Here is a 23,635-nt window from a genome sequence, read left to right on the forward strand (position 1 = left end):
GGTCAGTTATTTCGGAAATGACAAAGTATGTTCTGTATGTACTTATACCTTGATTGGGCATGTTCCTATCATTAAGTTCTGTAAACCGGTTCGTGTACCACAACTGTCTTGATTTTCTTTATTTCTAGGCTTACCTTTCTATTTGTGACACCCTTGTAATTTTCTCCAAGCAACTTATTAGTAATCCAATTTTGGCTCCTTTGGTTTATGAGGCTGAACCTGTATTGATAGGTGCATTGAATCATTTTATAAATCATTTCGTTTTTATGGATCCTGATGATGGTAAGTTATATTCTTGATATTTTTTCCAAATGTATTGATCTCCTTTAATCTGTGGAGTTAGGCTCCGCAGATAGTTAGTCTGGACTAGTTTTGGCATAGAGAAGGGTATGAAAATTGCCCTACAGTTCTTCTGACTTGACTGTAATCGGGCTCTAGCATAATTCTCTTGCCTGAAACCTCTAATGTGGTGTCGAATGGAAACAAAAAGTAAACTATTGGAATTGTCTTCGCCTAAAACCCTATGCTTACAGTCCCTTGGCTTTAAAAACAAGGAAAATCTGTTTGCTTGAACAACAATCGATTTGTTTTTGTTGCATTGGAAGTACTGATGTATTGAAAGTAATTTTTTTTCATTCTCCGCTGCTAGTGGGGCACTGGAATATCATAGAGGGCTGTTTGATGGCTCATTTAAAGGTTAAATAGTTATTAAATGGCTGTTAAATAAGTCTTTATATTGCTTCATCTAGCGCCTCTTGTAATTAATAAAACACAATATTTAAAGTATTTTTTTAACTGCGTCTTCGTATATAAGATGGTGAATGACATCATAATCGTTGGTTACAAATGACGTTAAAAATAAAATCTATATGATTACGTTTGTTATAATAACGTCAGTATTTTCATTGGCAGCGCGATAGTGCTGCCTAAGTAAAGAGCGATGTGGGCACAATGTATTATTTTTTTATTTTATTTTTTGCTTAGACCAGGGCACTTTGTATTGAAGGAGTTGTTCTAGAAACTCCGGAAAGGGTTGATTCGATTGGAAATTGAAAGGCTAGTGCCCTTTTTAATAGTCGAAAGTGATTGGAGGGCAACTAACAGCCCTCCCACACTCACCATTTCCCCAAACATATTCAATCGAAACTTTGAGAGAGCCATTTTGTTCAACATAGTTAAAAGGTCCGAATTATGTCTTTGAGGATGACAACCTTCCCCCCTCCCCGACAGCCCTCAGGGCAAGGGTTGCAAGTTATGCCCTGGGAGTAAGGGGTACATAAGGTTTATTCAGAGAAAGGGTGATCGTATAAACTTCGGAGGGAGCTCATTGGATTGGTAATCAGACGATCTAGTGTCCTTTTTAAGATTCAGAGAGATCGGAGGGTGGATACCATCCCCACCTTGTATTTTCCTGAAATGCTTCTGATCGAAATTTTGAGATGGCCCTTTGTTGTTGTAGGATTTCGAAAAGAGCTCATTCGATTGGAAATTGAATGGGAATGAAATTGGAAATTGAATTTTAATAGTCGAAAGTGATTGGAAGGCAACTAGCCCAACAGGGTGTTGAAGAAACCAAAGATGCTATGCGCATACTTCCACTAATGCTGCTACAACTATTGCTACTCTGCAATCTAAGGGTATTAAGGTGAAGCTTTTAAGGAACATCTAGGTGGGTGTTGAACTAAATCAAAACAAAGTATGAGCATGTGGACTTCCAAAAAGTTGACACGGTAATATCTGATGAACAAATTATATTATTAAGTTAGACCTTTAAGGTTAAGTTTTGGGGGATTTTGAACTTGCCAGAAGGCACTATCTGTATGCCTTTAGTACTACCATTACAGTTACCTTAGATAATGACGCTAAGGGTATTAATCTGAAACTTTAAGGGAAAGTTTAGGAGGGGTTTCAATCAGACGAAAAAACTGTGTGTATGCTGGTTTTCAAAAGGGCATATAAGCAATATCATAGGCTACACCACTCTATACTAGCTGGAAATATTATTGAAAATTTTAAAGGAGCTAATTCGATTCAAAATTAAAAGCTCTGGTGCCCTTTTTATGAATAAAACGAGATTGGAGGGGAAGCAGTGCTTCTTTCAAGCCCATTCATTTTCCAAACACATCCAGTCAAAATTTTGAGACATCTATTTTGTTCAGCATAGTAGGACGGTCCAGTAACTATATCTTTAGGGATATTGAGTATGCCAACCCCCGACAATCGTGCAATTTGCCAATCATGCTTTTAAACTAAATGGAAAAGTATTTTGCTTAAAAGACATCTCAGAAATACATCGAGAACGACTGGGAGTGTTGAGTTAAAACTTTTGGGCTAATGTTATTACTACTTCTACTCTTATATTTTAAATAAATAAAAAGAGTCTAAGTGTATCCAGGTTGTCAAAGAACATACATATAATCTTTTCGGAATGATATTCTTTTAATTTTCAGGTCAAATTCAGGAGTTACAAAATTAAATTAAAAGATATTGTTTGTGTCAGGATTGAAAATTATTGAAAGAGTTTCTCCAACATACAAATAGTAACCCAAACTATGAATCAAATAGTTAATTGTAACGAACTCAATAGTAACCGAAACTCTAAAACAGAATTGTGATACCAATATATACATTAAAAGAATCGCATTTTTATGCTGATTTTAAATAGATAAGTTATATCAAGTTTAGTCTTACTTTAGTCAAGTTAGAACCCTACTGTAGAGGTTTCAAACTCTTATCTGCAAAAATGTGGAATTGTGTACTTTTCGCCAGAAGAAAGATCACGGATGCATGTTTATTTGTTTATTTTTTTTTCTCCCGGGGGTGATCATATCAATCCAGTGGTCCTAGAATGTCGTGAGAGGGCTCATTCTAACGGAAATTAAAAGTTATAGTAACTTTTTTTTAAGTGACCTAGGGTAACTTGGCCTCTTCCTGCGCTTTTTTTTCAAAGTCATCGGATCAAAATTTTTAGATAGCCATTTGTTGAGCATAGTCAAAAAACAAATAAATATGTCTTTGAGGACGCCATAATCCCCCACAGTCACCGGGAAAAAGGCTGCAAGTTATCAACTTTGCCCATTGTTTACATATGGTATTGGTTATTGACGAAGTATAGTGACGTTTTCAGGGGGCATTTTTCTGGTGGTGGGGTGGGGTCTGGGGTTACGTGAGAGGATCTTTCCATGGAGGAATTTATCATGGGGGAAGAGAATTTTCATGAAGGGGGATTTTCCAGCATTATTTAAAACAAAAATGAGAAATTAGATTAAAAAACAAGCATCTTCAACTGAAAGTAAGGAGCAACATTAAAACTTAAAACAAACAGAAATTATTACATATATGAGAGGGGTTCGCCCCTCCTCTATGCCTCACTCTTTACGCTAAAGCATTTTTGGTATTTTCAAAAGAGCTATTTATTCTAATTAAACGGCCTTTTTGTTTCAGGGGTCATTCTTAAAGAATTGAAGCAAAATTTGAATTTTAGTGTAAAGAGCGAGGTATTGACGAGGAGGCGAATCCCCTCGTACACGTAATAAATATATACGAATATAAAAGTTCAATACATAAGTTAATTTATAAGTTACGTATATTATTCCGTATATGATTCCGTATGATTCCAGAAATTATTCCGTATATGAAATGGACTGTCCCCTCCTCAATGCCCCGCTCTTTACGCTGAAGTTTGACTCTTTCTCACAACTCTACTTTTTAAAACAATAAAAAACTGTAGCGTAAAGAGTGGGACGTTGAGGAGGGGACAGTCCTTTTCATATTCGGAATAATTTATGTTCGTTTTAAGTTTTAATGTCGCTCCTTACTTTCAGTTAAAAAAAACTTGTTTTTTTTTTGTATTTCATTCTTATAGGAAAGAACTCAAAAGATATAAAAAAAAATTATTTTTTTTTACCATGATGAAGACTAAATCAATGAAAAACGAACAGAAATTAATTTAAAAAGCATTTTCCACAAAACAAGCTTTTCAAAGAAAAGTAAAGAGCTCCATTAAGCCAAAAATGAGCTGAAAAAAGTCCAATAATCTTCCAAGCGTAAAACTACCACAAATCATTATCAATAAACAGATGAAACTCAAAACGAACAGAAATTAAAATTCATAGCCTAGACAAACTCAAAACGAGCAAAAATTAACATAAATACGGCTGTTAACCCCCACGCCTTCTCAAGACTAGAACATAATTTGTGCTTTGCTGAAAACAAGCCCCTTTTAAATGGTTTCACCTTTTTTAACTTTCATAAATAAACAATTATCAAAAGTTTAAGGAATAAATATCAGTACATGTCAATTAAACTGACAATCCATGGTCTTTCGTTTTTTCTTTCAGTAAAACGCAAATTATGTTCTTGTCTTGAGAAGGCATAGAAGTTGTCAGCCGTACCAACGTTAATTTATGCTCGTTTTGAGTTTGACTCGGCTATTTATTGTAATTTCTGCTCGTTTTGAGTTTCATCTGTTTATTGACAATGATTTGTGGTAGTTTTACGCTTGGAAGATTGTTTGACTTTATTTCCGTTCATTTTTGGCTTAATGGAGCTCTTTACTTTTCTATGAAAAACTTGTTTTGTGGAAAAAGTTTTTTCAATTAATTTTTTAGAAAGAACGAACTTTAGCTTATAGTAACCGAAATATTGAAATAAAATGCAAATGCCAACAAAACTAAACCATCATATACAATTATACATGATAGTGTAACACGCGCACCTTTTGGAAAAACAAAATAATGTAATTATTTTTTGAAAAGTTGCTTCTCTAGGGTATAATGTAGTATTTGAGTGACTCTACTGTCTGATTCCCCTACTGTTTGCTATTTACTATTCTATCTAAAAATAAGCCAAAGACGTTTTAATATTTATTATAGAACTGAGCTACACATCACTCAATCACACACCCGATAAAGAAATATATTTCGGAAAAGAAATGGATTGAGTTTAGTACAATAATTGTCAACATTCTTGGCCATCATGAGAACCTCAATAGCGGCTTAAATACCTTATTTTACTTGAAATTATAATTAAATAGTATACTTGTAAATACTGTCTCAGTAATACAATAACTTTAATTACCTTTGAAAAGCTCAGAAATTCTTAAACCTTTTTGTAGTTATATAGCAGACGCTGTAAGTATTTAACTCTATCGGAAAAGTTATGCTGCGCAGCCGAATAGTTTCTTTGAGACGGAGTTTTTATTAACTTGGTAGTTTTAGGAAATGAATACATTGATTGTCTACAAAGCACAAAATCGCAATGAATACATTGATTGTCTACAAAGCACAAAATCGCAATGAAAAGAAGAACGAGGACAATAAACAGACAGTGAAAAATTGAAAATTATGCAAGTTTTAGGTCAAGACCTCCGCTTCACCGTCCTCAGTGCAGAATAAACTGATAAAATATAAAAAACAAATCTTAAAACAAAGCACAAACTAAAATATGATTACCCTTCCTCAGTAACGGTGAAAGGGTAAGCTTTCACTTTTTTTTTTTTTATTGAAAGGTTACCCTTTCACCCGACTTAATTAGAAAGGGGAGGGTTGTTTAATTTCTTGGGAAGGTGGTTTGTTATTTTAGCATCTGTATAGGATAAACTGGAAAGAGGAGTTGAATGCATGTCGAAATTTCCTAACTCAACTGAAATTGCTGATTTTTTGCCATAGGACTTGAAATTAAAGAATAAAACGGTAATTATGCAAATGCGTAATTTAGATATTTTTGGGAGCTAGGCATTGGAACATTCCTTGTTGTTACTGAATTATATAGCAACGCAATTAAAGCAGAAATATATCGACCGGGGAAGAGCTGAGAAAGAAGTTTTTTTCATATCTATGGCATGACGCGAAATTACCCATAATTTTGAATGAATCTGAAAAGTTAAAACAAGGCATGGAAAAATGTCTGAGGTAACACGGATAGTAATTAACAGATAGCACCAAAGTTTCGGTTGGGTAGTTTTGTTTAAAGGTTAGGGTATTCTACCCAGCCACACAGGGGAGAAAGATTCCCCTTCTCCTTGTGATTGGTCTGAAGGAGCCCCTTGTAACATTGAAAATAGCATCCTAATGATAAACCTTTTCGATCTCCTTGAGAAAAATATTTTGAACCCTTCCCCCAAGTATATGACTTTTGTGTACCTAAGATTGAGTTAATTTAAAAAGACAAAGAAAGTTTTTAAATAGGTTTCCTCGGTCTGAAATAGTTGAGAATCATAAGAATGTCTCGTCTCGGAGGGGGGGGGGAAATCAGTGTCAGATTATGACAAAGCTTTTAAAAAAAGTAATTTTCTTAGTTCAGACAAATCCCTTCACCGACTTGCTGTACATGTATTTTATGTGTGAGTCAACCCTCAATTGAATTATTATCATTATGTACACTAAGCAATATAGTTTTTAATTTTTAATACTTTCACTATTTCTTCTAGAGAGACTTGACGATCACGCGCGTATTGAAGAGTTACATAAAAGAAGAAACTTCCTGTCTAGTTTTTGTAAGCTCATCGTTTACAATATGTTTCCCAGTAAATCAGCCAGTGATGTTTTTAAGAACTATCTAAAGGTATTACTATTTATATTCTTTACCCTAAAGTAGTTGTCGAGATCATCCTTCGGTAAATTGAGCTTATGATCAACCTTCCACTGCATTCAATGTCGCCCGTAGGGAAAGACCATTGGACAGATTCAAGGGCAGATTTAAACAAGTATTACATTAATGTATAAGGGATAGGTCCCTGAGGTACCCGGTTGCCCACCGGACCCGGTTATTATGTTATTATATACGTATGACTAATTATTAGGTATGTAACTATTATCTCGATTAGTCTCAATAGTAAAATATTATTTCGAAAATAAAATAGGGTGCGATGTTATATTTGATTGACTCCTATGGCTCGTTCTTTACTAGGGTCCAGCTAAAGAAGAGCCGAATGGTTTTTCATGGGGGTAGTATGTATTCAGTGTGAAAGAACCGTTATTAGATGTTAAGACGTTATAGATGTTAAAAGAATTCTCTAGAGATGTTCCCCATATAAAATTAAGAAAACGAAACTGGAATAGTTCGTGCAAATAAATCAGCAAAGAATTTGTATGTATTATTTATGTGCATGTATATGCTCGTAAACCTTATATCGAAGTCTATAAAAGAGATATTATACAAAATTATAATAAAAAAGACTAGTACCGTTAGACTCCCCAATTGATGCTTTTCCAAATACAGTTTTTGGTACCCCGACAATGGACATTTACCTCTTTCTAAGGGCCCCAGATATAGTCGCAAATGATATTTATTTTTCTTTTCCTGGAGTTTCATATTGTTTTTGTTGACGAGTAGCTGTATTCTTGACCCGTCAAAGACATACTAGTTGTAAAAGAATTGGGATCAGTCGGAGAAATATATTACTTTAAAATGATTTAAAAAAGTGTTGCAAACAAGAAAAGTCAGTAGTTCTATTTCTAAGACTGGATCTTAGCATGGAGAGAACTAGAATTAGCAACATAATGGTCGTTTTTTCCTGTTAAATAGTCAGATGTAAGGGTATTTAATCTAAGGATGAGTTCTAAATGTAACTTTTCCGTGAAGTAGTTTCCTAGAAAAAAAAATCAATTTTTTTGGCTTATTTGTTCTTTGCCTAACTCTTTCATTTCATGTTGCCCGCACTAGATTCTTTTTGATAGTAGGAAAATAACAATATATGAATTATCAAATCCAACTTAGATCAAACAGGAACTACCACAAACAGGTGTATGGATAATCTCGCTAAGCCTCCTAAAGACCAGGACGTCATTTATATTTTGTTAGAAACAACTTTAATTTGGAAGCGTGTATTTTTGTCCTAGCATTAACAAACATATACTAACCAGGATTGCTCAAAAGTACTAGTTAATTAAAGTTGAATTAAAATCAAGTAGTTGTGGGCATCAAGTCATGGCTAATTGTAGAAAAAGCCAAGACAGATAGTCTAATTGAGTGAGAGGTAAACCTGGCCTTTATTAGGGAGTGTATTAAAAATGATATCGGCTCTTTTATTAATAGATAAGTATATCTGTTATTCGTCCATGCGTCATTCCTAGGGCAGAACTAAGGTAGATAGTCATAGAAACTATAGTTTTCCAAGTATTTTGTTAAATGGCACGGGTAAATGGCGGGACAACATAACTTTGACTCTCTTGTTGGACCATTACTTGTTTGTTAGCTTATATAAAGGCACGCCTGCCTAGAGTTTCAGGCAGGTTGGCCAAGAATTTAAAATTGAGATAGGACCGTGAAATTGCCTGGAATGAGGTAAACATTGTACGCCTATCTTTGGTCTTTGGCAGGTTGACCAGGAATTTAAAATTGACATAAGACCGTTAGGTTGCCTTGAATGAGAGGTAAACAAGGCACGCCTACCTTTGGTTTTTGGCAGGTTGACCAAGAATTTAGAATTGCCACAGGACCGTTAATTTAGGTTGAATGATAGGCAAGGAGTTTAATATTTATTGATATTTACTCCTGAAGGGCTGAGGAAAAATATGGTGTGGAGAATCAATGCAACCTGATTCGTTTCCAGTATGAGGTTCCCTTGGTTTTATAACTTTAATTAAAATACCTTCGTAGCCGGAATTGTTAATCAGATCAATAGAAAAATATATACATATTGAATACGGTGTACGGCCCTCCAAAGGTAAAAGTACGTATATGCACAATTTTTCACTTCTCGACTTAATGCCACCACCATACTAAAAAAAATGTGCTGAATCGAATGGTATATGTAAGAAGGCTCTAGTCCAAATATTAACGGAAATAGCATATGGATAAAGTACGTATCTGAAAAATTTCTGGGCGCATCCAAAGGTAAAAGTACGTATCTGTGTAGATACGTACTTTCACCCTTGGTACGTACTTTTGCCTTTGGCCGGCACATTAAAATGAGAAAGGAAACCAAAGGTCAAAGTACGTATATGTCATGATTCAGCACAATCATCATTGTTTGTTTACCAGAGCAGAGCTGAACAACCAGCCAACTCTGAGCTATTAAAGAGTACTGGCATAGAATGTCAAGAGGCTTTCTAAATTTACAGAGAGCGTTGGTTATACAAAAGGAAAGAGATTTAAGGTAAGAAAATTTTGCTTCATGCTATTTTGGAACCTTTTCTCCAAGTAGGCCTAAACCCTCTGGTAAAACCCCATCTGTACTACCAGGTAGGTACAACAGACCCGCTACAACCAGTTTACACAGCTAGCTATGTAGCTGTCGAATTAGTACAGGAGAGCAGCGTCATACCAAATTACCAACCAACCACCTAAAGCCATTTTTTTAGTATTGCCTACAAACATGACTTACCTTTGAAATAAAATAAAAAACAAGGGATGCATCAAAATAACCCCTAGAACCTTCTCTGTCATCTGAGATAATCAGGGATTAGTTTGGTCAACTATTACAACATTGAGAAAAAATTGAGGGCCTCTAAATATTGCTTACCTTAGAAACAAAAAAAAATGTATCAAAATAGCCCTAGAACCCCCTCTTTCATCTGAGATAATCAAGGTTGATAACAAGTTCTTAGAATTCCAATTTTTCAGGACATTGGCATGTCAAGCAAGTACAAATGAGGCATCAACTTCAAATACCGACTTGCCATCTTCCAGTGAAGAGCAACGAGGAGCTAGTTCCTGTTCCCCCCCAGAAATCATCCAGATAAATCAAACAACAGACATATCACCCAATTTTTCTGGACATTCTCGAACAAGGGACACCACTGATGGAGAAGCTAAAACTAAGGCACAGTTAAAACACTTTGCTGATGAAGAATTCGAAAAAGAAGATTTAAGTGGAGGTGATAGTGATGAGTCTGATATTGACTGGGAGGACGTTGAAGGGACATTTGGGTCTTCTGATGATGAAAGGCAGACAACTTTGAAGAAGAGGAGAAAGCTCTTTACAGATTTAGTTCCTCTTTCGGTCAGTAATGATCTTACATCAGATCATCCAGAGTACAATCTGATCCATTTTCCTACCGATCCTTTCCTGCCCTTGGAAGATTCGGCTTCGGATGCAGCAGCTTATGAGACCCAAGATGACCAGCTAAATTTGGACAATCAACCATCTAATGAAAGCAACAATGCTGTTTGTGAACCTGATTCCTCAGACCATGTCATGTGTGTAATTGACGCTGTAGCAGCAAGGTCTGTGGGACAAGATAGAGAAAATAGACGTGAAGAAAATGGTGGAGGAGAAGGAAGGTCTATTGTTGACCTTACTCCAAAACGAGTTCGCTCAGAAAAAGATAAATTTGAAAGAGATGTTAAGAAGTATCCATTTCCTGACGAACCTGGCTGTAAATCTAACAAATGTACAAACTCATGTTTGAGGTTTTCCAGTGTAGAATTCAGGAAAATTTATGACACATGTTGGAGCAAAGAATATAAATCAAGACAAATGTGGCTCGCTTCTTTGCTGACATTCCTACCAGTTAAAAGAAGGACTATTGCCCCAGAAGCTGCGTGTAGAAAAAAAACTACAGTTAGGTACAGCCTTCCCAGAAATTTGAATGAATACCCCACACTTACCCCAAAAGTTGAAAACTTGCCAGTTTGCAAGTCTACATTCCTTGGTTGTCTAGGATTTGGCAAGAATGACAGAGTGATTTTTACAATCAAGTCAAAAATTGAAAGGGATGCTCTTGGGAATGAGCTCAAGGACGGAAGGGGCCATAAAGTGGCAGGGCCACCAAACAAAGTTGATCGAAGCCTTGTGATGCAGCACATTGAAAGCTTTCAGCCAGCAATTCCACACTATCGTCGAGCTCACGCTCCAAATGTTCGGTACCTTTCTCGTGATTTGAGCTACAAATTTATGGCAGAAGACTTTAATGAAAAATATCCAGCAAATAAAATCTGTGATGAGACATATAGGAAGATTCTTAATGGTATGAAAGTATCATTGTGCATGCCCCAAAGTGACAGCTGTGACATTTGCACACTATTAAAAGAGAAAGTAGGGGCTGCGAGAACTCCTGGTACAAATGGTGAGGCAACCGAGAAAGAGACTGAACTGTACAGAAAGCACAGAGATCTTGTTGAACAGGTTTCAAAAGCATTTTCTGAAGATAAGTAGAAATACGAAAAAGATTCAACTACCATGTTGTTCACCGTGGACCTACAAAAAGTGTTATTGCTTCCCATCATGCACAGCAGAAAGGAGGCCTTTTTTCTATCAAGACTCGTGTGTTTTAATGAGACGTTTGCCCCCGTTAAGGCCACCCAACAAAACCAGAACCTTTGCGTTGTTTGGAACGAATCTCGACAAGGACGTGATGCACCTGATATAGGTAGTGCCTTCCACAAGGTCTTAAAGATGAATAGGGATATCTTGCACTTCATTTTTTATACTGACAATTGCTGTGCCCAGAACAAAAATTGGACAATTTTTAGTGAATTTGTACTGATAGTCAACAGTGAAGGAGGACCTGAAACGATTCGTATCAAGTATCTAGTGAAAGGCCATACGCACATGGGGGCTGACTCCATACACGGATCGATTGAGTCTCGAATTCGAAAAAGGGATGTTCTTGACTTTGAAGATTTGTGCGACACCATAGAAAAAAGTAGAAAATTCACGAAAGCCGTGAAAATGGACATAGAAGACTTTTGCCAGTGGAAAAGCTTAAAAGCTCCTGGCATCGTCATGAAGAACTTGGGCGTGACCATTGATGAGTTCAGTGAGGTCTGTTTTAAGAAGGGAAAAACAGAACTGTTCTATAAAACTAGCCCTGAGGGTGAAGAAAAGAGTCTAAGTTTTGTGCCAAAAAAGCTGGTTAGTACAATCAAAGAGGCAAAGTATCCTTTGCCAGATCCGATTCTTGGCGCAAGGGGGGTAAAGCCAGAAAAGAAAAAGGCCATCTTGGAAAAACTTGTACCTTTTATGAATGAGAATCGCCGTACATTTTGGCGCACTATGCCTTCATCAACAGCTTCTGTCGATTTGCTGAAGCACGGCTGTGTTTCTTAGCTGCCTGCAGTATTTCAGTGATTTCTTTTGATTTTTTTTATTTTTTAACTTCTAATTATTTGAATAAAAAAATGACTTGTTGTACATGCTTCATACGTGGTTTTACCTTCGGTATACGTCATAGATACGGGTTTTGGGCAGAGTAAAAGTGCGTTTTATGTTTTATACAGACTTTTACCTTTGGGACTTCATTCGAATTCGAGTCTCGAGTCAAAGGTAAAAGTACGTATATGTCATATACGCACTTTTACCTTTTGAGAGCGCCTCTTTATATGAGTAACGGTCCAATGGTAAAAGTACGTATCTACTGTTTCAGGCTTCGGGGCAGTAATAATAGAAAATTTTACTTAAAAATATGAAATCCCCATATTTGTTTACCTATTTAACTAATTTCCAGAATTAGCCAGTGTCCAGTTTCACCGTAAACCGTATTTGAAGCTCTCAAAAGTACTCAAACTTTGAGCCGTGATTTATCGAAATAATGAAAAGTGTAGATACGTACTTTTACCTTTGGAGGGCCGTGTAATTCTTGCATGAAGCTATACACGATGATAGTACTTGTCCTTGAGCCACAGTCTTCAATGTGACAGCTGAGATTAGTTCTTAAAATGTTCTCAAGGGAAATTACCATGCCTAGTGCCTTTTATAAGTAAGAAAAAGATTTTTCAACTGAAAGTAAGGAACTGAAATTCCGTATATGGGGGGGGGGGGACTACTCCTCCAAACCACCTCAATCTTAATGCTAAAGTTTTTAACATTTTGATAAAAAGCTTCTCATTGTTCTAATTTAACGAACATAATATTTCAGGAGATGGTTCTAAAGAATTTACACAGAATTCAAACAAGACAGAGGAAGAATTTTCTATAGAAATTTAGGATAATTCCTCCAGTCTAAAACTTTCCCTGAAAAATTAGCCTCCTGGAAACTTCCGTCCCCATGGAAAATTATCCTGGTGGAAAATCCCACCAACACATATTTTACCCCCTCATCCGAAAATTGTATGCATGTTTCCCAATAAGATGCGCTATACGTAGACAATGGGAAAATTTTGTGACTTAAAGACCTTTCCCTAGGGACTGTGGGAGGGTCATGATGTCCCCAAAGGCACAGTTATTCGGCCTTATCTATGTTGAACAAAATGGCTATCTCAAAGTGTTGACAAAAACAATGGGTGTGGGAAGAGGCCTAGCGCCCTTTAATTTTTTGGGTCCATTAAAAAGGACACCAGAACTTTTAATTTCCCTTCAAATGAGCCCTGTGACGATATTCGAGGACCACTGAGTCGATACGACCATCCATGAAAAAAAAAATGAATGAAAAAGAAATAAACATGCATCCGTGATCGTTCTTCTGGCATTTAATACAAAATTTTACATTTTTTGACATAGGTGCTTGAACCCTCTACAGCAGAGTTCTCTGATACGCAGAACCTGACGGTGTGATTTTCATTATGATTCTATGACTTTTAGGGGATGTTTCCCCTTTTTTTGAAAATCAGGAAAATTTTCTCAGGCTTGTAACCTATGATGGGTAAGATTAAACTTAATGAAACTTATATGTTTGAAATCAGCATAGAACTCCAATTCTTTTGATATATCTATTGGTATCAAAATTCCGTGTTTTAGAGTTTTGGTTACTGCCCTTCGCCCTTTACTACAGTTCGTTACCACGAACTGTTTAATCTAATATCGTATAATATATTCTTTACTAGCAGGTACTAAAGTACAACAACTGTAGGAATCTCCTCCCGGACAGGAGGATTAGAGTTAAAATTGCTTGATAATAACGATCAATACTTCTTTGAAGTGTTTGAAGGAAATAAGTATGGCGAACTAGACGTAGAAATTGTTATTTTTCTTCTTTTTTAAGTAATAGTGCTACAACCGTCACGCCACCAGGAAAAGAAATACGCCCAACGTTTTCTACTCTTGGAGGTCACTTCTCGCTCGATGCATCGCAAAGTTAACATGTGAGATTAATGTAATTTTGATGATCAGGGTTTTAAATAACCTAAGCCATCGCACTTAAATGAGAAAACAAAGCCGTCAAATATCTCTGGTTCCAGTGGTGTCAAATTAGGGTGACGGGCAGAGTGCATGTGCCTCTATATAATCCCCCTCAGGGGATTATATAGGGAGGGAGGGAGGACCCTCACTAAATCTTTTGTCCTCTCCCTTCTAGATTCTAAAAGTGACCTATTTGTTATTTTCAATGAAAATTTTTCTTTTTCTAGTGTTTTCATTGAAAATGTTGAAATTACAAACAAAGTTCCCCTCCTCCATAGATTATGCTAAAATGCATTTTCCCCACCCCATAATTTTCGTAAATTGACGCCACCAACTCTTTTTTTTTCTAGTTTTATGATCAGTATGGTGACATAGTCAAGATGACTCTAAGCAAAACTCGAGAAAATAACAAAGTTAATAGTGCTAGAACAATGGTTTTGAGCTTATCAACTGCTTTCACTGAAGCCAAAGCTCTGGAAGGGACAAGAAAACAACAAAACGAGGCCATGACTGCTCTTAAGGTATAAATCTACTCATTTTTCCTATACAGTTGACTCTCGATAACTCGAAATCCTCGATATCTCGAGTTTTTTTCAGTCCCCTTTGAAAACCTGTCTGAATCGAAGAAAAAACCATGCATAACTCGAAATAATTTTGGGTTTATATTTTACCTCTGTAAGTCGAAGTGACCCGAAAATTACCTTTATGACTCGAAATTCAGTAGATAAGTCGTCATATAATTTTCACTTTATTTTTGCAAGTCAAAGTTTACCTCTGTATCTGGAAGTTTTTTCAACGGACATCTGTTAGTCAAAGCCCTGGTATGCAGTAAATTCTGTAAATGTTCAGGTGTCTATTTCCTACCAAGCTAAATTCGTTTTTGACATTTGAAAGTAAAATCTTCATATTTAAAGTGTCTAAAACACTAATAAAGTTATTTTCAATCTTGTAGTGGCCGTAGGGAGTAAATTTACTTATTATTGACATTTGTAACTCGAATTTTTATTTGGCTTACGTCTATAAATCGTTACCTTTATAAATTGAATTTTATGTACAGTATAGCTTGAACTATGCGTAACTCGAAGGAAAATCGTGGTCCCGTGATTTTCAAACTAGCGAGAGTCGACTATATATATATATATATATATATATATATATATATATATATATATATATATATATATATATATATATATATATATATATATATATATATATATATATATATATATAGGAAGTTGTCTTTCTTGTACCCCAATTATTATTATTTTTTTTTTAAATAGTTATTATGAGAGTTAAAACAGAATAAAAGATAAAACAGTTAAAAGAAATGGATATTTGACTTAATAAACAAATAATGAACTTAGAATGTAACCAAAATAAAATTGAAATTCTAATCAAACTGAAAACGAACAAAAAGTACTAGATATATGAAGTAGGAGATTTTCCCCCTTGTACTCCAATCACTGAAAGCAATATATATTTTACTGAAAGCAATATATATTTTAAACGATTTCAAAGCGAGAGAAATGGACTTTTTGTCAAATAAAAACTCAAAGGTGCATCCAGAGTAAAGTGGTTACCTGACTGCAGCTCATTCCCCCCAACCCCTCGTCACCCGAAAGCTAAAAATTCTACTCGTAAAAAGCTACAAAAATGCAAATAAAACTAATGTCGGTGCACTTTGTAAAAAAAAAAAAAAAAAAAAAAATCCGGTGTGACGGGTGCTATTGTGTTTCGTTTCCTCACTAAAAGGTTCAATTTTATTCATAAAATAAAATAGCTACAAAAATGCATATAAATAAATTTTACTTCGTGTTGTTAAGTTTTTTTTAACACACCCCTCCCACCCCAAAAAAATCCTAGATATAGTCATACAAAAGCTAAACTGTTCACAATACATTTTGTTTTCAACGAAATACAGTTTGGATTTTGTAAACGAAAGAGAAGCGAAAGAAAGCGTCATCTTTTTTATGTAAAAATTGATCCCTCCTGTGAGGTCCTTTTTCTTTGTTCTGTTGTGGTTAATGTTATAACAAATTAAAACTAAATTCATGTATATTTATTTTATTAATAAAAATTTTATAATTAGAAACTAAAATGTCCATAGCAATCAAGACCACGCCAAAGAAAATTTTCAAGTTAAGCAGTTATGTCAATATTCTTCTTTTACTTTTATTTTTTTTAAAGATATAGAGCAATGGTGCCTCAATTATCTTTAGAAAATGAATAGTTGGATTTTTTGGAGATATTTATTTTATTCTTTGCAGTGAATTTTTGCAATGACGAATGTATTCGGCTCTTTTATGCATTTAAAAAAGTATGCTGGGAATGAAGAAATATTAATGGAACTTTAGTGAATATCAGTGTGATGGAACCAGATTGATATTAGAAAATGTAATCGCCACAAATTCGAGAACTTTCGCTATAATTGGAGTACAATGGGGCAATTTCCTACTTCATATATCTAGTAGTTTCAGTTAATTCCGAGTTTGATTAGAATATCAATTTTATTTTGGGTACATTCTAAGTTCATTATTGGTTTTATTTTTTTATTAAGTCAAATATCTGTTTCTTTAACTTTTTTATCTTTTATACTGTTTTAACTCTCATAATAACTGTCTTAAAAAAAAATTAATTGGAGTACAAGACAGACAACTTTCTCGTTCAATTATTTTGTAATTTCTTTATTTTCATTTTTTGTAACTTATAAGTTCATTATTGGCTTTCTTTTTATTAAGCTTTTTCTTTTCTTTTTATTTCGCTCTGTACTTTTGGTAAGAAAAACTTTCTTTTATATTTAATTTTGTTCCTTTTTGTTCATTTTATGTCGTTTTTTATTCATTTTCGTAAAAACAAAAAAAAACAAAATTATATGGAATGAATTGAAAGTTCAGAAATAGTTCTTGGTTTACCATCCGGAATGCGAGGCTCATCTAGAAGAGTTCAGAGGAGCACCAGTCAGCATGTGAGGTTGAAATTTGTTCCTTGGGAATATAAGGTGAGGGGAGGTACTGCTCACTGGCAGAGATGGCTCCAACCATAATCACAAGCGCGCCACGCTCAGCTAAGGCTACGTTGCCCACTATTTTCGTACCATTCTCGGCAAAAATCTTTGGAGGAGCATAAACAGTGATGACTGAGGTTTCATCACAGTTGAATATGTTGCTTGCTGTAAATGGTGTTTTCTTCAAAACTGACTGCAAGTTAAAGGAAAAACTCCTGTACATTGTGCTTGTTAAAGCTTGTGGCACGGCACAAACTTGTTCCCTCAGGCTTTCTAAGCAAAAGCTCTGGATTTCAAGCCCGAAATCCAGCTAACCAGTCCATGCTGATTTCTTTGGAGTCTGTCTGGCTGTCTGGGACAGTCTTGTTGTTTGTAATGGCGTAGTTGTAAGCAAGGGTTCTGATGTCTCAACTGGTCAAACCATAACACATTCTGCTTGCTTGCAGCATGTATTGAGAGAGTGATGCATCTTCTTCAGGCGTAAAAATAGAAGCAAATCCGAACTTGTGGGCACCTCTGTAATTCGCTTTTTCGTCGTTACTGAGTTCTGAATACCTTTGGTAGTGTCTGTAGAGGGCTGAACGTGATACTCCATGTTTCTCCGCCATTGCCCTAATTGGTAATCCAGCCTCTAGGTCTACAATAGCTGCTTTAATTTCCTACTACATACCACTTGTCCTTGTCCAACTATATACCATGCGACCTCTACTTGTAAATTTTGTCTGTTTTTATGATACTTGGTATTTATCAAGTGACATATAGCGATCGCAATTTCTGTCTGTCTGTCTGTCGGAACCGGTTTTGCTAGTTCGGACACTTTCAGATAAGCTAGGACGATGAACGTTGGTAGGTGTATCAGGGACCAGACCAGATTAAATTAGAAATAGTCGCTTCCCCGATTCGACCATCTTGGGGGAGGGGAGAGGAAGGACGATTAATTCGGAAAAAAATTGAAAAAACTAGGTATTTTTAACTTACGAACGGATGATCGAATCTTAATGAAATTTGATACTTAAAAGGAACCCGTGTCTCAGAGCTGCCCAGCCGGATCTGTTGACATTGGGGGAGTTGTAGGGGCAAACCGGAAATCTTGGAAAACGCTTAGAGTGGAGAGATCGGGATCAAACCTGGTGGGAAGAATAATCACAAGTCCTAGATATGTGATTCATATAACCATACCGGATACGGTCTCTTTTGGGGAGTGTGCACTGGGGGATCTCCAGTACTTTGGCGAGTTTGGTGCTTCTGGGCGTGCTAGGACGATAAAAATTGGTAGACATGTCGGGGACCTGCACAAATTGACTTTATAACAGTCTTTTCCCCGATTTGTCCATCTGGAGGGGGGCTGAAGGGAGGGGAAATCGTGAAAATTAAGGTATATTTATCTCACAAAAGGGTAATCGGATCTTAATGATATTTGATATATAGAAATATGTCATGCTTCAGATGCTGTGGAGGTGTGAAACGGAAATCTTGGAAACCGGAGTACCGAGTCTAATTTTAGGTTCCGACCTCGTCACAAGTGCCATATGAGCTCTTATCTCTTGGCTCTTTCGACCTCGTCACAAATGCCATATGAGCTCTCGGCTCTTGTTTTTTTTTACTGTTGCATATTTTTCCACCAGATGGCATCACGACGTGGCCTGATGTTTTAGCTTTTGCTTGCTATCTTATACATAGAGTTTCTGCAAACCATTACAAAATGAAGCTCTAAAAACTTTTGCCCAAACATTTGGGAGATATTGCCGAAACTTTGAAGTCAATTTTCTTAAAAACGAAAATAGCAACTTACCAAAGCGATAGATCTGTCATATCTGCCATTGAATGAACTATACTATATGGCTTTAATTGTATTTTCTAAAGAATTCTAGATGACAGATAAGTGCCCTGTCCCACCTTGTACCCTGTCCCTGCATATACCGCTTACCTTTATTTGCAATGTTTCCAGTTTGTTTGGTCGTGTTTTTTTTTTATTCCTTGCACCCTGATTTCAGCTTATTCCTAGAAAGTGGTAAGGGTCTAACCTTTGCGGTTTTTACGGAAAGTGTGGACCTCAGGCCGGATTGATGAATATGACTTCGCATTTTGGAAAGCTTCGTAGATCTCTTGCCTGGGACCAAAAAGGATGGTCTGTGCTTGTCCTTGAGCCAGAGCCTATAATGTGTGAAGTGACTTAGAGTTTTATAGCCTATGTGAGAGAGAACTATCTGAAGTTATGCAGTTAAGCTTATATTTCATCAAACCATGTTTCTGCTTTCGAGTGGAAGGCTCCGTTCTAGCACGCAAGCAGGCAGGTACCAGTTTCAAACTGAAGATGGACTAAAGTCTATAAGTTCTAAATATATGCGGCAGTTACCCGGCACCACAGCCGATATATCTCCTTCGAGTGATAAATATAAGAAACTACAGAAATAAAAAATTTGGGACCGAAAGTGCTATTTCTCTATTGTTTCTCTATTGTTCTCTATTGTTTCTACCCATTTCTGTTCGTGATTTCAGCTGAGTTTATCATTCGGTTTTTCGCACTTGGGATTACGGTAGAGAAATGGCATCAGATGTACCTCTTAAACTTTAAAAGTTCTCTCATTGCTAAAAAAATTAGAATTTATCCTTTGCTCCTTTCTAAGTGATGACGTTAGAGACTTGGCCTACGGCAAAAAAAGTCAACTTTTGAACTAAGACAGATAGATTTTTTTTGACGCCAGTCGATAGCTCTTGATGAGCTGATCAAAGTGTATATCATCTATTATTTGGTAGAAAAATTCCTTCATGACATTATACCAGTTTGAAAATTCAAAGGGGTTGACAACTTCAATAGTAAGGTACTGAAACCAAAAATAGGCCGATACAGAAATGGTATCAAATATGCCTCTTAAACTATAAAAGTTCTCCCATTGCTAAATAAACTAGAGCTTATCCTTTGCTCCTCTCTAAGTGATGATGTTAGAAACTTGGCCAATGGCGAAAAAGTCAACTTTTGAACTAAGACGGATAGATTTTTTTTTTTTCGACGGCAGTCGATAGCTATTCATGAGCTGATCAAAGTATATGCCATCCATTTTTCGGTTAAAAAAAATCCTTCATGAGATATACCAGTTTGAAAGTTTAAAGGGGTTGACAACTTCAGTAGTAAGGTACACACTGAAACCAAAAATAGGCCGATATCAATGGTGAGACATATGGGGGAGTTCTAAGCAACAGTCGACTGTTAGTTCATAATCATCTTCCGCAAGGAGGGTTTTGCAGCTTTTGCGAGTTGGTGCACCTAGTATTTATTTTAAGATCCTTACAGATTAACAACTTCAGCGTTTAATCGAAGCGAGGAAACAAAACCAAAATGGAAACAAAACCAAAGTAGTGCTGTCGCAATACTTTAATCGGCGAAGCCGAACAAAGGTTGCCGCAACACCTCACGTTGCCCATGCAACGTAGATCTAGCTTTAATTAAGTCTATACAGTGTGTAAAAGATATATTTTTAGTAAGATGAATAACTAGGAATCGGACACAGTGATCCCTAGGTAGAGAATTTTGAAGGATTGATTTCAGGTAATTGAGGACGACTCTGGAAATTACCACCAAACCATAGTAGTACTCGCTTGGCCAACTCCACCGAGCTTGAATGAACACCAGACTCCTTTTTCCGTGAGGCGTGAAGGGTCCTATTATCAGCTAACAAAAATGCGGTTGTTTTTTTGCACTAGCTCTACCCCTTTTTTATCTTTCTTTCCTTTTTATCTCATTCTTACGTTTCCGCTGCATTAACTAATGTGACGATAAGGGCATGGAACGTTAGGGGTTGAATGATGTCTATCCTTCTAACGTCTCGACCGATAAATTTTGAAGTTTTGGACCGTATTTGCTAGTAGTTTTGAAAGTTTATTTCCCATTGCTATGAACTTTGAAATTAGGTGGTATAGGATAAGCTCATTTAGGTTGAGAGAATGAGTTAAGGCTGTGATTAAGTGAACTTGAAAACTTCAAGCTTCAAAATTGAAGTTAGGGTAGCCTTCTGTCTCTCAATTCTCTAGAGACCGTCGATTGTCAAAAACCCTTCAAATAGCACTTATGCATTGGCGGAAATGGCAGGTTAATTATACCAGTTTGTCAATTTGGTCTCTAGGGGAATCTGTAACGATTCTTTCTGGCAAAAAACTTGTATAAATTTCCGGTAGCTGAAATATTCTATGGGACTGTTCGAAAACAGGAAAATATATCGAAAAATGGTTGCAATCATCTTACAGTTATTGTCTTCTGCTCATGATAGCACCGATTTTGTTCTAAAAGCAATATCCTTTATAGAGTACACTTGTGAAAAAGATCTAAAAAGATAAGAGCAAAATTCTAGCAAACATTTTGTAGCATCTTCAGGAAGCTACGGCCTGATATTAAAAGCGGTATCTTCCGCCAATAAATGCTTGAGTACTTTTTAAATATAATTTTTCAATTTTAACATGGGATTTTCGAGCTCCACCAGTTCACTTAATCACGGGCCTTAAATTGACAAGGAGCAGAATTCATGATCAGTAAGGAAGCAGCAAGGTTTTATTGAAGTTACTAATTATAAATATCGAACACTTATGACTAAAATATGCAAGTTATCGGTTATATCAATTCGTATTTGTGTTAGGGGACTTTTATTGCTCTTCTCAGAACAAATATATATGGATGTAATTAGTGCATGGACAGATTTGGTATTGGGAAGGAATTTAGTAAATTTAACAGACTGCTACAATTTTATATGTACAATAATTTTACAGGTTTGATAATATGGCAATGACCAGCACTGTATTAAGTCACAAAATGGCCCATAAGTTAGCATCAATTTCGTATGATAATAATACGACTAACTTGTTAATTAATGAAATTGTAATTTTAAGACCGGCAGGAACCATAGAAGGCACTAAGATATGAAGAGAGGGCTGTTATTTATGTTAAAGTAAAGACGCGTAAAATCTAGTAGTAGGTCTATCTTATGTTAAATCTAGTAGTATCCTGAGCTAATTTAAAGATGAAATCTATGAAAGGTTCGTACTAAATAGATATAACGTCAATAGACTCAAAAGATAAGTATTTGATGGAAATGTCTCAAGAACAGTTGGATTTTTAAAGGAAGGGTTCTGTGATTTAACAGCATAAAAGATAGATTGAAGGGTTTTAGGGGAATAGTTTATGAAGTAGCAGAAAAAGTCTTATGTATGGAAATTAGGAAATCAAATACGAATACTAGCAAAAAAAAACTTTAAGCTTGGTAAAAAAAAGGGGGGGGGGTTTGTATAAGAAGTTTCTGAATTATAGTAATAACGAGAATAAATGGGAGTAAAGAAGGCATTAAAGTACGAATTTTGGAGATATTAATAGAGCCTATGGTTAAAATTACTCGGGATGAAAAATATTTTCCCGGACGACATTTTGTTTGCTTAATAGAACAGAAATTGAGGAGTATTAGTAAATTTGGACTAGTCTCAAAGTTTAAGTCAAGTTACTAATAGTTATGAATATGCATCGGCACTGTTTCTGTTTTCTGTTTCTGTTTCTGTTTTTTCTTGCCTGTTTCTGCCTGTTTCTGTTTCTGTTTTTACAAAAAACAGAACAGAAAACAGAAACAGGCTACCTGTTTTTGTTTTACCTGTTTCTGTTTCTGTTCTGTTTTTTTTTTCATCTGTTTTTTTCCGTTTCTGTTTTTTTTTTATCTGTTTTCTGTTTTTTTTCTGTTTTTTTTTCAAATGCCGCGCTATCTAGCGGGCATGATACCGAAACGCATGATACCTACCCGTACCTACCGTACCGAAACGCACATCTAGCGGGCATGATACCATGATACCGTTGATTTTTGAATTTAAACAAAAAGGGAATAGTTGTGGGAAAAGTCAAAGTCATGGCTAATTGTAGAAAAAAGCTAAGACAGATTGTCCAATTAAGTGGGCAACCCAGTCAAGGTTAATTTTACCCCTTTGATTGCCGTTGTGACTGTCTCCCATTTATGCTACACCTCTCCGTGCATGCATGTCCCTTGACAATGCCGAAATAGAGTCAACCCGTTGACTACGGGTTGACTACTTGAAAATTTTCCTCTCATGCATGTCACTCCACAATGCTCAACTAGAGTCAACCTCTCATGCTAATTCACGGCGGGGTAAATCTGAGCGAAAGAGAGAGATAGAGAAAGAGAGAGAAGCTTGAACGCTATACAGTGGACATGGGCTAGATGGGAACCCCATATGACAATGTCTCTACTGTTGGTATATGTGTAGCGGATGGCTATTACCGCTTGAGCAACGGTCTAACCATTGACGGCTTTAAGGATTCGTGCTTTAAGCGGCAAACATGGGCTCAATGAAATCCCATATAAAAGAGGAATATAGCGTTGGTATTTACTTAGAGCAATGGGTTACCGCTAGAACATTGGTCCAACAAGCCACGGCTTGAAGGCATCCGTACTTTAAGCGGTGAACCTAGACACCTTGGTATGTGTGTAGCGGAGGGTTATTACCACTTGAGCAATGGTCTAACCATAGAGCGTTATAGAGCGTTGGTATTTGCTTAGAGCAATGGGTTACCGCTATAGCGACGGTTTAAATAGCCTCTAACTTAAGCGGTGGACATAAGCTAGATGGGATGACTCTGT

General features: G+C 36.2%; 1 protein-coding gene across 6 annotated transcripts in view; it reads left to right on the forward strand.

Annotated features, from left to right (window-relative positions):
- LOC136036266 (cohesin subunit SA-1-like) overlaps window positions 1-23,635 on the forward strand; it is a 79,798-nt gene that overhangs the window by 45,074 nt on the left and 11,089 nt on the right. For all 6 annotated transcript variants that reach the window (XM_065718400.1, XM_065718403.1, XM_065718404.1 and 3 more), the window contains exons 13-15: window positions 129-282; window positions 6,431-6,564; window positions 14,353-14,523. In XM_065718400.1, the coding sequence (XP_065574472.1) occupies window positions 129-282; window positions 6,431-6,564; window positions 14,353-14,523 (459 nt within the window). The remainder of the gene's footprint in view (window positions 1-128; window positions 283-6,430; window positions 6,565-14,352; window positions 14,524-23,635) is intronic.

This window comes from Artemia franciscana, chromosome 15, assembly GCF_032884065.1.
Source record: "Artemia franciscana chromosome 15, ASM3288406v1, whole genome shotgun sequence".
NCBI classification, from domain to species: Eukaryota; Metazoa; Arthropoda; class Branchiopoda; order Anostraca; family Artemiidae; genus Artemia; species Artemia franciscana.